The sequence below is a fragment of the Cricetulus griseus genome (assembly GCF_003668045.3).
Source record: "Cricetulus griseus strain 17A/GY chromosome 1 unlocalized genomic scaffold, alternate assembly CriGri-PICRH-1.0 chr1_1, whole genome shotgun sequence".
NCBI lineage: Eukaryota > Metazoa > Chordata > Mammalia > Rodentia > Cricetidae > Cricetulus > Cricetulus griseus.
The window spans coordinates 166842232-166857155 of NW_023276807.1; the positions used below are offsets into that span (position 1 = coordinate 166842232).

General features: G+C 40.4%; 1 protein-coding gene across 7 annotated transcripts in view; it reads right to left on the minus strand.

The window, feature by feature from the left end:
* The window catches only part of Cfap20dc (CFAP20 domain containing), a 289810-nt gene that overhangs the window by 4602 nt on the left and 270284 nt on the right, over positions 1–14924 (minus strand). For all 7 annotated transcript variants that reach the window (XM_035452377.1, XM_035452376.1, XM_035452375.1 and 4 more), the window contains one exon: positions 9196–9290. In XM_035452377.1, coding sequence (XP_035308268.1) covers positions 9196–9290 — 95 coding nt within the window. The remainder of the gene's footprint in view (positions 1–9195; positions 9291–14924) is intronic.

Here is a 14924-nt window from a genome sequence, read left to right on the forward strand (position 1 = left end):
CTAATGTGATAAATCATGAACTATAAGCTATATATTTTTTTGTAATTTATAAGTATCAATACAGCTATAACCAAAGGCTTTGTAGAGGTAGGCGATAAGACATTTTAGACAGTGTGGAAATGGCTCCACATCCCATTTCTATCTAGCAGAAGCTGAGAGACTTGGGAAAATTCATTGCTGAGTCTCAGTTTTGTGTAAGTTGGGATATTAATAGTACTGCATATTTCCAGTGGGGATAGAGTGACATTATACTCAGCATACAATGAGTTCTCAACAAATGCTATAAACATTGTGTTGGGTAGTTTTATCCAATGTGATATAAACTAGAGTAATTTGGGAAGAGGCAATCTCAATTGAGAACATGCCCCCAACAGACTGGCCTGTGGGCAAGCCTGTAGTGATTTTCCTGATTGATGACAGATGTGGAAGGGCCAAGCTCACTGTGGGCAGTGCCACCCCTGGCCTGGGGGTCTTGGTGCTATATATAACAAAGCAGGCTGAGCAAGCCATGGGGAGCAGGCCAGTAAGCAGCTCTCCTCTAGGTTCCTGCTCTGACTTCCCTCAGCTGTGGACTCAGTGTAAACTGAAACACACCCTTTCCCCTCTTTTGCTTTTGGTCATAGGCTTTATCATAACAGCAGAAACATCATTATGGGGAACATAGGCTGTCTGAGTTAGACAGGCAAGGGGTATAATCCTTATAGCTTACTTGGGTCCCCAAATTGCATCTGTTTGATTTTTACTACTGACAGAGAAAAACAGTACAATGGGTTTGAATGAAATCAAAAGTTCCCTCCTAGTTGATATAGGACACTAAGACAAATTCATCTCTGATTAAAAGTCCTTAGACCAAAAAATCATTTGCTTCACAGAGGAAAACTAATTTTTCCCTCAAATATAATATGAAAGTCATAAGTCACAAGGTTAATGATGAATCATGACTGCTTTCGAATCTGCCATTTAGTTTCTGATTTTTACTAATGCACTGATTAGACCAACCCTGAGTGTAAGAGAATGGTGGTTTGTGGTAGTTGTTCAGTGCATTCTGTGCCTGCACTAAAAACAATAACAATGTAAGCTGGTGTTGTTACACTGGAAAACCCAATACATTTTACAACCAGCTGGGGATCTTTCAAGATGAAAATAACACTGAGGTGGGCTGTGGGTCTTATCACCCCACTGCAAAGGGATCTAGGTAGGTGGGTGTGATTCATTAGTAGAACTCTTCGTACACAATGCAGACAAACCAAAGCAGTAACTGCTATACCAATGCATTCATCTTGACACATACACCCACAGAATGGGAGCTTTGTGCATTAGAATCATGGGCCTACCATAGTTTTGTGAGTTTTAGTACCAAAGCATGGATTTTAAAACTACCAACAATGGTATTTGTACAAAAATTGGGTGAGCTTATGTATAATTTTACATTGAAATAAGTACTTTAAACTTACATTAAAGGTTTTGTTTTCATTGTAATTTAATTTCTCAGGCCTCCAACTTAATCATTTTGCCATAGGAAGCTCTGCATAATGAAATTATAGTGTCATTAAGCAATTGCCACTATGATGTCAAGTGTTGGGGAATGTTTTGGAAGGTAATTATCCTGCATGGGTATGGGGTAATTTTCAATTATATTCTCAGATACTGCAAAGTTTAAAAAATTTTCCCCTTAAAATTCTAAATTGCTCTATTTAAAGACTGGATATAGAAACTCCAAAAGGACAAATTAACAAATAAACTCATTTTCTGCTACCAGGCTCAGAGCATCTGGACAGGCTTCCAAATTACGTTTTTATTCTTCTCCCTATAACAAAGCCATTTCTACTGAAATAAAATACCTTTCAGATACTAATCTATGTACAAACTTTCAGCCTCATCTACTTTGAAATTGGTTAGCAGCAATAACAGATGAAAACCTAGCAGAGTCAGACAGAATGCAACAATATTGGATGCCCTCCCTCAGTCAGATCAGTTCGGGTAAATAACCCCTCCAGTTCACCTTTGAGAGCCAATTAATAGAATTGTTTAATTATCTATATTTAATGCATTTTAACTGTGGATAATAGAAAACCTGTATGTGCAAGCTAAGGCTTAATGCTTGAAAATAAATGAAGGGCACTGCTTTATCAGATTTAAAATCTTGGAATCAAGACACTCTACTTGATTTTCGATTTTCTGATGCTGCCTCTAGAATTAAAAGAAATGCATTTTCCCTCCTATAGATCCTAAGGAATGACTGCCTGTATTTTTATGTGCATACTAATATACTATTGTTTAAGTGATTCACCAGTGAGGGAGTCACTGTGTGGAGTAGTAAGCCTGAGAATCAATACAGATGACATTTGAGATAAGATTCTGCCTAGCACCAGTTGCCTGGAGAGTCTTGTTACCAGCATTCTTCAGAGAGGTAGAAATTCAAGCATACTAGCATCCCGGAGGTCTACTGTGAACCACTCAATTTTGGCCTTCAGCAAACTGGCACCTTCAAAGTGGAGGAAGACAGTAGACTAAGGGTGGAGTTGAAATGATGAAAAATCTGTATTGCTTTAGAAGCCAAATCACATGCCAGGTGCCATTGGAAACAAAATATCCTCTGTGTAGACAAGTGAAATTGTTTTATTTGGGAGATGTCATTTAAGGGTCACACTGAAGGACCTGGATGCTTATTTAGGGGATATTGTAATTTTATTCCTTCCAGGTTGTCTCTATCATAATTCCAAATGTGACTTTTCACATGTGAGGGAGGCTCCTATCCATACTGTTGTAGCTTACAGAGCTCACAGCTTTACATAAGCATGACTTCTGGTCAGGTGCCAGCACTGAACTAACTGTGCATTCTCTTCTCAGCAAGGGAAGCTGAACTCCCATGCTGGGCCATGATCCTTTCTGGAGAGCATGTGGTACCCCCTAAGTAGGGATGGCTCTAGAAGAGGATGAAAGCTTTAGAGTCAGCAATGTGTTTATATTTCTATTAGAGAGTGGACTTGTATTCCCCAAAAGAGGGTGAATCTTTACAGTTGTGAGCATGCTGCTGGACCAGAACCCCTGAGATCTACAGAGGAAACAGCCCTAGGCCCTGAAAGTGATTCAGAGAACATATCTCTTTACCTCAAGCTTAAGCTGGGAATAAATAGTAAAAGGCTGCCCCACAGAAGGGACAGGAACACCGCCTTTTAGAATGCAATAGGAAAACCATGAATTGTTTTGTAAGCTGGGGATCTAAATAGGGTACTAAGAGGAATATTGAGAACTGGAGGGATAGCTCAGCTGGCAAAATGCTTGCCTAGTAAGCATGAAGACTCAAGTTTCATCCCTAGAACCCATCATCTCAGTGCTTGGGAGGGGAAGACAGGAAGATCCTGGTACCTGATGGTCAGGTTAGACTATGTGGCAAGATGAAAACCATGTCTCAATAAACAAGGTAGATGACTCCTGAGGTACATTACCCAAGGTTGACCTCTGACCCGACTCCCACAACCATGAAGAGAACTATTGAATTCAGAAAGCCTCACACGAAAGACTTTACTAGATTAAAAGCTATCAGAGTGAATCTGTCACTTGTGTGGATTTTCTAACCTCAACAGGTATTCTGTGGGCAGAGAATGGGTTAAGTTGCAAATGGTCAGGCCTGTGGCACTGTGCTCCTTCACACTTGGGTGTGTGAGACAGGCTTCTCTCCTAACCTCACTGTCATGTGGATATAATGTCCTCCGGGACAGTGTAGGGATAACACACAGAAAACTTCTACATCACTCAGGGAAAGCAGCAGTACCTCATAAAGCTTCTATTACAGCTCACTGATTCCTTTGTTTCCCTGTTTTCTCAATGAGTGTTGCCCCTGACAAGCCAACTACATCCAGTGGAAAGCCACACATCTATGAATATTTGAGCAGCACAAACTGGCCTTGGTGGAAAAAAAAAGACACAAAGTTGGGTGGGAAGGGAAGTGGGGAGTGGATCTGGGAGGAGTTGCAGAGGGAGGGTGAATATGACCCAAACTCGTTTTATAAAATTCTCAAAGAACTTAGAAAGAAAACCCAAAGAATATTTCACCCCCCACCATGACAGAATACATTTGTGATTCTGGAATTGAAAATAAAGTCAATTAAGGGTTAAGAAAAAAGACAGGTGTTTTGTTATACAGACTGGGCTCAGGGCTGTGATTATAGGTGTGCCACCAGCCACCGCATCTGCAATATGCTTTCAGTTGTAAATAAATCCTAAGAAAATCCACAGGCTGGCTCAGAATTCCCTGTATCTCCCATGGATCAAACACTCATCTACTTAGAAGAACTTTTTGGAGTGTTCACTATGTCCTGGGCATTGCTATAGGCACCAGGTACCACTGATGCTCAGTGAAGCAGACCTCTTAGACACAGACCATTAAATGTGAAGACATTATATAGCTGTAAACAGAGGAACTGTGAAAGGACATTTCTGTTGATGGGGAGTAGCCCCCCCCATCTATAGGGAGTGGTGAGAATTCTGTGAATTCTTTACTAGTAATTTGGATGTTGCATAAAAAAGCATTTGTGTTTCTGGAATTGAAATAGGCATTTGCTGCCTATTTGTATCTTGGAGACCGATGACTGTTCTTAAAGTAACAGTCTATGTGACACTGCTGTAAAGAACATGCAGGAGTGTTATTTTTATGAGACTCTAACTATGCCAAAAACTCCTTGGAAGGCCTTTATTCCTCCTAATTTTTGTGAATTGCAGAGAGGTCTACAGGCTGAAGAAAGAACTGATTATTATTCCACGTCATAGCTGGTAGGCATGAATAATTTAAGGGTCATATCTGTAAAGGAACAAATGTCAAAAACAAATTGACAACCATTCTTCCAGCAAAGTATGGTTCATTTTCAAAAGGTCAGCTTAGTAGTTTTTTTGAGTAAGTTCTAAAATCTTCACTTCACTTTTACATTTCACACAGGCTCCGAGTGAACACTTTTTAAGTAAGTGTTAAGGGCACTTGTGGTAATTGATATTCCACAAGTGTATTATGGCCTAGGAGGAATCATGAAGAGCCAGACAGTTGTCCTTCAGTCCATGGCAGCGATCAGAACAGAATTCTGTGAGCACAACAATTGCCAGGTGCCTGGTTCACTTTAGGTGAAGGTTATGTACTGGAGATGTTCACGCTGGGCAGACACTGGCTGGGATAGACTCCTACTGAATAAGGCAGAGGCAGGAACCTTGGGTTCCAGGGCTAGAAGTAGTTCATGCTTTTCCTTTGTATGGCTTGGGTAAGTTTTCTAAAATTACACATTAGTCAGGTCATCATGCTGTTTGCCTCAAGCTGCCCCAATTATATTGGCTTCTCCTTTGGGGAAGGAGGTGAGGTGGTCCAATGCATTGCTGCACAGCCTGAGAGAACTATATGGAAGATGGGAATGATAACAGTACTCATACTTTAGAGGCTACACATGAAGGACCGGAACATGAAAAGATAGATCATTCATTAGCTGTTATTTCTGTCTCAGAAGTGTCAAGATGTATGATCACTTTCCTCTGTGGTTCCAACTTAGAAAAACAAAAAACAAAACACACGGTTATAAACTATACAGTGGTTCAGCAGAAAGATGTTGAGGTGAAAGAAGTCCCATTTTGGCAAGGACTGTGACTGGAAATTTGATTTTTGGTAAACAATGGGCTGAACCTAACCAGTTTACTGATTGTCAGAGACCCAGGGTAGGACTCTGAGACACCCATTCTCCCCTGACCTCTTTTCTATACCGAGGTTCTCTATAAGATTTCTTTTGAAGTGAGTTCTCACTGCCTACAGATAAAGTGTAAAGGCCACTGCTTCATGTTTAAATTTCAGAAGCCTTCCAAATGTATAAAACCTGGGGATGAGGAAGGAAATCCAGGCTTACATTTCTGTGAACTGCTCTACTGAGAATTTGGAGAACCCAATACATGCCAGAAACTGCCAGGAATCTGGGTCCTCAAGTCAGCAAACTGACAGTCTCTGCTCATACATACTGAGGCTAATTGGGAAGAAAAAGAAGAGATGAGTAAACCTATCAAGATTTGATAGAGAAGGAGAGGGAGGAGGAGGGGAGAGAGAGAGGGAGAGGGGAAGGGAGAGATGGAGAGCAGGAGGGGGAGAGGGAGAGGGGGAGGAAAAGGGAGAGAGGGAGAGAGGAAGAGAGAGGGAGACCAAGCACAGTGAATGGATTAACTGAGCATCTCCATAGGATTCTGGGCAGGCCATAAAGTGGCAGGTGGCAGGTCACACGTAGAGGCCTGGCTGTAGAGGTTTGGACCTGTGGGTCCAGCCTTGCCCTGGATCTCATCAACTGTGGTTAGCCATTTTGAACAAGGAGGAGTGGGAGAGTCAGCAGGTCCAAGGCTGACACAGTGGCCAGAAGGCTCATTCTCCTTGTTCTCTCTGTGTGTCATTAAATACATAGTAATTTAGCCCTGGAGATATTCCTTCCTTCCTTCCTTCCTTCCTTCCTTCCTTCCTTCCTTCCTTCCTTCCTTCCTTCCTTCCTCCCTCCCTCCCTCCCTCCCTCCCTTCATTTCTTCCTGATAGACCAGGAACTCTCAATAGAAAAAAAATCTTTTTCTTGATATCTTCTCCATGATGGCGGTATGAAGGCTAAATGCAATGACTCAGCATAGGAATGGCAACAGAAACCCAGGATGAATTCCAGATGACTGCAACCATGCCTCCCTCCTCTTCTGATGATATGAACTGGAAGCCTGAACATTATTTTTCTTTGACAGATATTTTAAAGGATTGGATGGAAACTCTATCTCAGTATAACAATTAAGTGCAGATTGTGCCAGATAAGGCCTAAAATCTTGCCATTACCTTGGAGAAATTAAACAAATAGGAAACAGTAGTTTTGATGGTATTAATTAGCTACAAACCACTCAAGCATATCAGAAAGGAGATGGTGAACAAATAGGAAACAATAGCTCTCAAGAAGGGTAGTGTGATGAACACGGAGGGTGGCAAGCAGGAGCACTCACCCTTGAGCTGGTTAACTCCGACCAGCATGTTGCTACAGCTCCTTGAATTCGTGAATTTGTCCTCAGTGGAGGTTCTGTTTACCTTCAGCATTATGTAGCTCGCACTGTGTTGTGGTGACCTGAAGACATCCTTTCAGCCACTCATCACTAATATATATATACCTAGTGCCTTTGCTCAAGGACCATGCTCCTGGCTCCTGTGGTTTATTTTGGACACTTAACATAACATATTATTTGTTCCCTCACAGCAAGGTCTCCTCCTGACAGCCAAGATTCTATTTTTCTGTCATAAGTAATTATAAATGTACACCTCTAAAAAGTTTCCCAATTTGAGGGGCATAATCTATTTCAGGCAGTAAATCACAGAGACATCTCCATCCCTTGGGCAGCCAGAAAGTACAAGTCAGATATATGAGCTCTCATACTGAATTCTCCACACCTGAAGAAAAACGGATACGCTACTTCCTCCCTGGGGCCTGGCACTTTTGTTGGAGCGATTTATATTAGTTTCACTTAAAAAAAGTTTAGATGTACTGTTCTTCCCTCTTCAAAATTCAACTAAAAAAATTGTCCCAGAGAGTCTTACTGGAGGTCATCTGTCACTCCAACTCTGCACTTAAGTGAACTAGAGTTCCCTTCCATCCCAGCTACCCTATCCACTATTTTCACTGGAGATTCTTTTTGTTTGTTTCAATGTTTGTACTCACTCATATGTGGATTTTAGACATAGAGTAAAGGATTGCCAGCCTGCAGTCCATGCTGCTGGAGAGGTTGGTAAACGAGGAGGATCCTAAGAGAGACATACATGGTCCCCTGGAGAAGGGGAAAGGAACAAGATCTCCTGTTTTGAGACAGATTCTTATGTAATACAGGTTAGCCTGAAACTAGCTGACGATAATTGTTACCTCCTGATCTTCTGTCTGTGCTTCATGAGAGCTATGATTACAGGTGCATGTCCCCATGCTAGGTTTGATGCATGCTAAGCAGGCACCTTGACAAATGACTTTCTTCTCCAGTCTGGAGAGTCTCCAGTGTTCCTTTTCCAACCCTTCCTGACATCCAGGTTCCCTGATCCTAACTAAAACCCAGTGGTTCATCTTCATGACGTCCCCGTCACAGAGGGGATTTTCATTCCAGTTTCCTACAATGACTGCACTGTTTGTAGGTATGTCATGGTCTCACTTTAGTGAAAGGCTGCATCTCTAATTTAAGGCGAACGCATATAGGCAAAGTCATCTCACAATGGGGTCATGCAGTGATAGACTCTGCTGTGTGAATGTCACAGAGTGGCTAATTTATGCAAGCTAAGATGGCTGGGCTCTGTCCCTAGATGTGTCTCATGATGGGATCAGTAAACAGTAAACAGAAGACATATGAAGCTGCTGGTATAGTATGGCATGCTATTACTAAACACAGTTTAGTGGATAGGGGAACATTCTAAAATAACCATTAAAACTATGTTACAGCAAGCATATGAGCCAGTAACAGTTTATTAGCATGCATTTTGTACTGTGTGTGATTATATGTGCTATACTTTTAACCACATGTGATCCCATGGGTTGTTTATATTAGCAATTCATAAACACATAGGCAATGTCTCTTGCTATGATGCGTGATGATGACATGATGTGATGACAGGACACCAGGAAGTAGGAATTTCCTAGTCCATTATAAACTTTTCAGACTGGTGTCACATGTGTGAGGTCCACTCCCGACCAAAACACCATCACACGATGTACGCCTGTACCCTACTGTTCTGAGAGGCATGGACTGCACTTCTGTGATACCAGCTGCCGGTATTTGGCAGTCACTGTTCTAAGTACTTCAAATATTGTACCTTACTGGATCTTTACAAGAAAGTAGCATGTGGGGCAGGGCAGGCACTGTAGAACAGGCCACTAAAATTCACAGTGGTCACACAGTGGGAAGTGCTATAGCTGAAAATCAGATGGGGCTGATGTAGGCATCGAAGACCTGATGCACTCCACTGTACGCTGCCCTGGGGCTAACCTTCAGAATAGGGCTATTCTCTCTGCAACCTACTTAGTAACAGACTGCATAAAAGATGAGGCACAGATGATCTTAGTTTGGATGTGCAAGACTATATAGTGACTATGAAAGCAGCAGCGTCTCAGAGTGACCGATTTTTCTCTATCTGTAGCAGATTACCTTTGTATTTGTTATGCAGAGCATTTCTGGTACTCTTACCTTGCACACTTGCACTTGCAGAAGACTCTAGAGGCTGCTCTGCTGGCTGCTGACTGGGAGGGACAATTGGTGGGCTCAGCATGGTCAACCAGTCTCTAAGGGGAAAAGGAAGCAGGTGAGCAATACATTTGTAGCCCCACATGTGCACTTCAAGTTTCCCCTTGGTTTTCATGTCTCTGGGCTTTACAAAGAAACACTTTGTATTCCTTCATGTTTCAATAAAAAAAAAGGTTGAGAAATTAATAGTCAGTTTTGTGATAAGGTTAATAAGGAGTTGATCATTTAACCAATGAGTTGCTGGATTAAATCCACAAGTTAAATGGTAACCATTTCTCTTCTTATTAGTTGGGTATCTATACTAAATGGACAGCCCTGAAAACACAATACAAGTAACATTATACAGACTAAATAGGTCATATTTAGGAAATATATATATATATATGTATGTATGTATGTATGTATGTATGTATATATATGCATGAAACAACAATTAATGAAAAAAGAGGCCATGAATTTGAAAGACAGCAAGGAGAGGTATGTGGGAGGGTTTGGGGGTAGGTAGGGAAGGGGGAAATGAGTTCTATTATAACCTCAAAAATAAAAGAGATAAAAATGATTAAAATTTTATTATTATTGCCAATAATGTAGAATTTTTACTTTAAAAATTATTTGTGGGAATATGATGTGCATGGGGACCACTTGAGGAGTCAGTTCTCTTCTTCCCTGCTGTGGGTCCTGGGATCAACCTCAAGTCCTCAGGCTTAATGGCAAACACCTTCATCCTCTAAAGCACTGCACTATCCTGTAGTACACTTTTTCCCCCGTAAGGAAACTATGTCAGCAAATCAGAAGAGATGCAGCAGAGATGATGATCTTTCTGATCTTGGGTGAGAAATCACATGTGATGTGTCCTGGATGACAGTGTTCTCTCCATGAGTTGAGCAGAAGTCAGCCTTGGATCTGGTGTGGAACCACCTTTATTTCCCTTCTTCCTCCTCCTCTCTCATAGTCTCCTGTTCACCCCTATCCCCCACACCATGCCCGCTAGATACCTGGGCAGGAATAGTTCAGTCTAGAAGGCACAAGTCAAATGCTTCTCATCCCCTAAACCTGCTCCTGATCTGCTTAGGTGGAAGGGGGCAGGCTGGGGAACAGACAGGATCTTTCAGTGTCAATCCTATTTGCACAGATATTAGCACCCTATATTGTTTGCCTCTTTCTTCTAAACAGAACTGTGTTCTATGACAATGTTTTCTTTCTAAATTTCTGTATTTTGTACTTTCTTTAATCTACAATGAGAAGCAGTTCTAATCAGAAGCTAAAAGCACCAGCTCTCTAATCAGAGGCTAAAAGTACCAGCTCTCAGGCCAGTACCAGATCCTTTTTTTCTTACAGTAAGAGATTGGCCAAATCATTTAATGCTGCTCAGCTTGACCTGCAGGAAGGAGAAAGATGGTAATGTTTCTGAGTTTTGCTTACAGATTTAGACCAAGCCCATTTGGCATGGATCTAGATACAGAGTTATTACTCAGTACGTTTCAGTTGTGATATTCTGATCAAGGAAGCCCATGCTGTTGTCTGACCTACTGTGACAACCCAAGGTGGGGGCATGGTTTTGCTGGAGTTAAACCAGTAAGAGATGCATAATACTCACTGGATTACATAGCAGAGGTTTCTCTTCTGCAAGCCACTCATTCTCCCAGTATACAGGTATTTTAATGTAAAAATTACTCAATTCCTACTTGGAATTTTTTAGAGACTTTCAATCACTGCTTACAGTTATCCCTAGATTTTGGTTGCTGAAATGAGCGAGGTGAGCATGCTGTGTAATTGAATTTCATAGTAACACATTAAGGACATCAGAAGGGATTTGTCACTGGCATTCAAGCTAACTGGGCATTTTTCTGGTAAGTACATTTTATTAAGTCCATTTAATTAGAGCATACCAAAAATTTCCTATGCTATAGAAAATCATGAGGTCATATACAAAGTGAGATGGAATCCCAATGTAGTTTCAACTTGCATTTCCCTGATGACTAAGGATTCTGGATTTTTTCATATAAATATTTATGAACTGTTTGTGTTATTTCTGAGAAATAGTTGACTCATTTGGCCAATTGTTCTTAATTTATAATGTGAGTTTTGGTATTTTAAAGTTTGAGTTCTCCATATATTTTTGTGTAAATCTTGTCACCTCTCCCTTCAGTAGGCTGTCTCTTTACTTTGTTCATTATACAGAAGCTGTTTAATTTGATGCACTCTTGCTCTTATTCCTTGGTCTCTTGGTGTTCCTTTCAGGATGTTTTTGCCTTCCCCTGTATCTTGGATGTTGCTCTATTCCAGGTTCTAGGTTTTTCATTAAGGTATTTAATCCATTTTGGATTCTTTCTTACTTAAGCAATGATACCTTTACAATTTCTCTTTGGTGATATCATATATGTATATCATATATTCTGATTATTTTCACTCCTCATTACACCTTCTCACTCCCATCCTCCTTTGTGGAACTTGTCCCTTTTCCTAACAAGCCCCTTCTACCTTCATGTCTTTGTTGTTTGTGACTCACTGAGTTTAATTAGGGTTTCTTATGTGTGCACGAGTGGGAGCTTATTTACTGGAACCCGGACAAGTTACAGTGGCTACACCACTGAAGAAAATGGTCCCCCCTCAGCAACCTTTAGCTACCAACAGGTCCTCAGGTAGGAGGGATGGGGCTCGTGACAGAACTGATGTTGGCACAGGGTGGGACAGGAGCTTTAGCTCCTTCCCTCGAAAGTGGTATCTGTTTTTCCAGCAGTGTTTGCTGAAGAGACTATCTTATCTCCCATGGTTTTGGTGCATTTATTGAAATTCATATTGCTGTAGCTGTTTGGTTTGTTTCCATGTGTTTTATCCTACTTCACTGGTCTATGCAAGACTGAGCATTGTTCTATGCACTTGGCCCTTGCAGTCTTCTTTCAGAGCACCTATTTCTCTAGGCAGTTTTCATCAGGTTGTTTTTCCTGTTGCTTGAATTTCTTATATTGAGGATATATAAATCCCTTGGCAATTGAGTAGCAAGCCAATGTTTTCTTGAATTCTGCTTGTTGCCTGGTAATTCTGTGGATTATTTATAATGCTGGGCACAGGTTTTTTGTTTGTTTGGTTTTTTTTAGGGTGCTATGATCAAAGCAGCCTGTTTTTGCTTTTGTTGGCTGCACTTTTGGGGTCCTACTTAAAACACTGGTGCCTCTATCAGTGTCTGAATGTGTCTCCCCTTGTACTTATTATTGTAGTTATCTCACAGTTTAAGGTTTAAATTTTAGCAGTTTGATTCATTTTGAGGTGGTTTTGTGGATGGTGAGAAGAAGGGACCTAATTTCACTTCCCTACAAATGGAGAAACAATTTTACTAGTATTTATTGAAATGTCTCTTCTGTACTATGATCTAGGAAGCTTTGTAAAAAATTAGCTGGTCACATGAACATGGATTAATTTCTGGGTTATTCTGTGCCATTGTGCTATCCATCTGCTTTTATGCTTTTATGATTTAGTTACTGTAATTTTGAAGCATGTTTTTGAAGTCAGGTATTGTGACACCTCCCATATTGTTTTTATTGTTGTATTCTCCCCTTAGAACTACCTTGACTAATATGGGTGTCGTTATGGTTCCACATAAATTTTAGGATGCTTTTCTATTTCATGGAAAAAGATACTGACATTTTGATGGGTAAAGGGACTCTGGCCAGTTTGAGTATGGTGAGCATGGCTCTGGCAGGCCTTGCCCTTCTCCCCCATATTCCCTGCCTTGCTAAAAATCTATTAGATTACATTCCTAAAGCTAGTCACCAAGTCCCATTCCCTTATTTGGTCACTTTCTCCTCCCGAGGCTAACTACCAAGGTCCAGCTATCAATGCATTAAAGTCCAGCAATCAAAAGTCCCTATGGTTGCCCTAATTAACATTCCCAGTTAAAATTAAACACCATAGTATCCTAATACAGGGTTTCCCATTTACCTTTATAAACAACCATTTGCCTATGTACCATGTCTATATTTCCTCTATCCAGAGGCAGTTCTTAGTACCCTGGGACAAATAACCTGGCCCCTTTCCCTTGTTCCCTTCTCCTTCTCCCTTGTCCTCTATCTCCTGTGTCTGCTCTCATTCCCTGTCCTCTGTCCCTCTGAGGCAAATAAATCCTTTTGTGCCCAGAACTTGGCCTTGTGGTCTTGAGCTGATACTTTTCCTTTTAATGAGAATCTTACTGAATCAATAGACTGTTTTGGTATGTATGATAATTCTATGATATTATTCTTTCAATTCAAGAGGATGGCCATGTCCTTTCATTGTTTTAGTGTGCCCTAGAGTTTCTTTCATCAATAGTTTATAATTTTCAGTTCAGAGATCTTTTACTTTTTTGCTTAAATTTCTTCCTAAATATTTATTTTAGTATATAGCTACAATGAATAGCCTTGAAAATTTCTTTTTTATTAAGTTCATCATGCTTGTGTAAAAATGTTACCAATTTTTGCATGCTGATTTTGTGTCCTACAACTTCACTAAATTTGCTTATAAATTCTAGCAGCTTTTGTGTGGAGTATTGTCTAGAGACATATAACAAATGTTCATACAAGTAGGCAGTTCTCTTTCTCTTGTAGTCTTTATATAATAGCTTCCCCTCCTCATGTCTTTCATTAGAAAACCTACAAATCAGAGAGTACCAGGTTCTGCCAAGCTTTTATGTTCCAAGAAATCACAAAAGTACTTACTTCTTTATACTCATCTGACATGGCATATAATTAAAGTCTAGAATCACTTATCATGGCATTAGACATCAAATATAACCAAGACACATAAGCAGTAATGTCCCATGAACGTGAGACACCACTGAAAAAGGCTGACCCCTTCCTTTTACTTTCTACACACTTTCAGCACAGCCATTTTATAATTTTATGCTTACAAGATGTCTATTGTGTTCCTGAGTACTAGATGTAAGGCATGGCACTTGATCTTGAGGAATTCCCTCGTGGGAGTAGTTAGAGCAGTTTCTGGAAGTCTTTATAGCAACAGTCCCAAGACAGGTATTCTTTAAGGATGAAAATGAGGCAACACAGTAGAAAATAGGTGAAAAAAATACTCTAGAAGAAACAGCATGCAACGTCATAGGGAAATGCAGGGGATATTGGAGCACTTGTGGCAATTCAGAATGATGAACCCTGGGTGTATGTATGTACACATTTCATACATGCATGTATGTATTGCATTCAGTTGCTGAAAAAATAGAATGCATTGGTGGCTAAGTAAATTATGAAGGCCCTAGGGAATCAAGCAAGAGATGTTAGTCTGGAAGAAGCATGGCTTTGTGTTTTAGCAAGAATGTGGGGGAGATGTGTAGAGAATGGATTGGTGGGAAATAAGAGAGGGGCTACAAATATCAGCTGTCCTAGTTGGAAATAAATAATGGCATTATTTAAATATATAGGTGTATAGAAATAAGAGGAACACAGAACTCTGCCTTGACAATATTAATTTCTTATAGTGCAGTTCAACAGAATCATAATATGTCACCCCACAGCTATCACTCTATCGTGCTGATTCCTTTAAGCTGGAGCTGTCTGACTCTTTCTGCCTTTCTAAAACTAGGACATATATGTTCTCTATTAAAGACACTTTCTTTTGTACTAGGGAGAATAGAACACTTATCATCAAAGATAGGATCTGACAGTAAGTTCAATCTGAACAAACTGTAT